The sequence below is a fragment of the Jaculus jaculus genome, chromosome 3, assembly GCF_020740685.1.
Source record: "Jaculus jaculus isolate mJacJac1 chromosome 3, mJacJac1.mat.Y.cur, whole genome shotgun sequence".
Classification (NCBI taxonomy): domain Eukaryota; kingdom Metazoa; phylum Chordata; class Mammalia; order Rodentia; family Dipodidae; genus Jaculus; species Jaculus jaculus.
In genome coordinates, this window is record NC_059104.1 from 184,763,320 (window position 1) to 184,765,447 (window position 2,128).

The 2,128-nt window shown below is 49.4% G+C and overlaps 1 protein-coding gene across 1 annotated transcript; it reads left to right on the top strand.

Annotated features, from left to right (window-relative positions):
- Positions 1–1,237: 1,237 nt before the first annotated feature.
- Positions 1,238–1,848, top strand: LOC105944708 (serum amyloid A-1 protein-like). Its single transcript, XM_012950955.2, has 2 exons — positions 1,238–1,365; positions 1,710–1,848. Exons 1-2 carry the CDS (start codon positions 1,238–1,240, stop codon positions 1,846–1,848), a joined length of 267 nt encoding a protein of 88 aa, XP_012806409.2.
- The last annotated feature ends 280 nt before the right edge of the window (positions 1,849–2,128 follow it).

Consider the following 2,128-nt stretch of genomic DNA (forward strand, 5'->3'; position numbering starts at 1 on the left):
TCCACGTTAGCCAGATGCACAGGGGGCGCACGCATCTGGAGTTCATTCGCAGTGGCTGGAGGCCCTGGTGCGTCCATTCTCTCTCTCTCTCTGTCTCTCCCTCTTCCTCTCCTCTGTCTGTCACTCTCAAATAAATAAATAAAAATAAAAAATATTTAAAAAAAGAAAATGAAAACTATACTTACAAAAATTTCTTTTGAGGGCTGGAGAGATGGCTTAGTGGTTAAGCGCTTGCCTGTGAAGCCTAAGGACCCCGGTTCAAGGCTCCATTCCCCAGGACCCAGATGCACAAGGGGGCGCACGACTCTGGAGTTCTTTGCAGTGGCTGGAAGCCCTGGCGCGACCACTCTCCTCTCTCTCTGCCTCTTTCTCTCTCTGTCACTCTCAAATAAATAAATAAAAATAAACAGGAAAAGTTTCTTTTGAGGTAGAGGCTCACTCTAGCACAGGCTGATCTTGAACTCACTCTGTAGCCCCAAAATGGCCTGGAACTCATCGTGGTGATCCAACTGCAGTATCCTGAGTTCTGGAATCAAATGTGTATGACACCACGCCCAGCTGTTGAAAGTTCTTCCTAACTGGGAATTTTATCAAACAATAGCAACCAGACTTCAGAGATTGTCACTGTGGCCTGAGACAAAAGCCCATAAAACTTTATTTAATAGTTGGCCTAAGCTTATGTGTTTAAACAGTATTATTTGAGTGGAATCTTACTAAGAGTAGAACACATTGATTTTGACATCCTTCCACCTTTTGCCAAGAGGTGGCGCTACAGACGTCCTCATGCGCTGCTGCCGTCCTGCAGGGCGCTGGGCAAGGCCAGGCCACACTGGGAGCGCAGCAGCAGCAGCCCTGCGTCAGCCGCTGTCACCACCCAGTGTCACGCTGCACGTCGTGACTGATGTTTCACTTCACTTTTTTCTGATTACAGGTGGTTTTTACATTTCTCCACATGCCCATTAGCTGTTCGAGTAAGCTGTGGGTTCGTGTTGTAACACCCTCCCTCATTTACTACCCTTTGCTTACTGGTTCATAGATGTTCTTAGATATTTGAGTACTGGCCTCTTGCCAGATTTTAAAGTTGTTTTCATTCTCTATCTGAAAATAAAAATTCAACCAGGGGAAGTAAAGCTAAGGAACATTAAATTTCCAGAATCAGTTGGAGGGAAAGTTTTAGCCTGCTGTTTGGCCAAGTCATGATCATGTCCCCACTGTCTTCTCTCTCCAGGGGCTAGAAATGTGGCACGCATACTCAGACACGAGAGAGGCCAACTGGAGGGGCTCGGACCAATACTTCTGTGCTCTGGGGAACTATAATCCTGCCCAAAGGGAGTCTGGGGGAGCCTGGGCAGCTGAAAAGATCAGGTAGAAGGTTCTTGGGAACCCCAGGCCCAGGTGAGCAGAGCTTGCCTGCCTTGGGTAGCAGAGCTGGCGCTCTCCTGTCCCTAGAGCAGTTTCCCTGGAGGCCCTGGCTGCTCCTCCTTTGCCCCGTGCTCTGGGATGGCCAGTCCTCTCCCCTGGTGTGGCCCGTCCAGCAGCAGCGTGGACAGTCTGGGCTGAGCAGGGCTTTGCTCCATCGTGTCAGTACCCACGTCTCCTCCCCTGCTTACCTGGGCTCCTGGGAGCTGTCCCTTGGGAAGGGTGGTCCAGAGGGCAGTGCCATTGCCCCTCAGCCTGGGCTGATCTCCTTTCTGTTTGCCTGATTACAGTAATGCCAGAGAGGCTTTTCAAAGATGTACAGGTCATGGAGCTGAGGACTCCAGAGCCGACCAGTTTGCCACTAAATGGGGACAGAGTGGCAAAGACCCCAATTTCTTCCGACCCAAAGGCCTGCCCAGAAAATACTGAGTGTCTCTTCACTATGTCCCAGGAAAGCCAGCTGTGATGCTCTGATGACAGGGATGATTATTATCTCAGTGCTTGATAGAGCACACATAAGAGTGTGGAATAAATTATTGCAAAGTCCAACTTGTCACTGTCATGTGAAAGAGCTGCGTCAGTCTTTTGGGGACCATGGAGCCAGGGTGTGACCAATGAGCATCCTTGCCTGTGTGTTACACAAAGAGAGGGGAAACCAAGGAAAAGTAGAAATGAGCATAAAATTATACAAGCACACCGTGCCCAACAT

Coding starts and splice junctions, on each gene's coding strand:
- LOC105944708 (XM_012950955.2), top strand. CDS start 1,238: ATGTGGCACGCATACTCAGACACGAGAGAGGCCAACTGGAGGGGCTCG. Junction 1,366..1,709: donor TGGGCAGCTGAAAAGATCAG/GTAGAAGGTTCT, acceptor GCCTGATTACAG/TAATGCCAGAGAGGCTTTTC.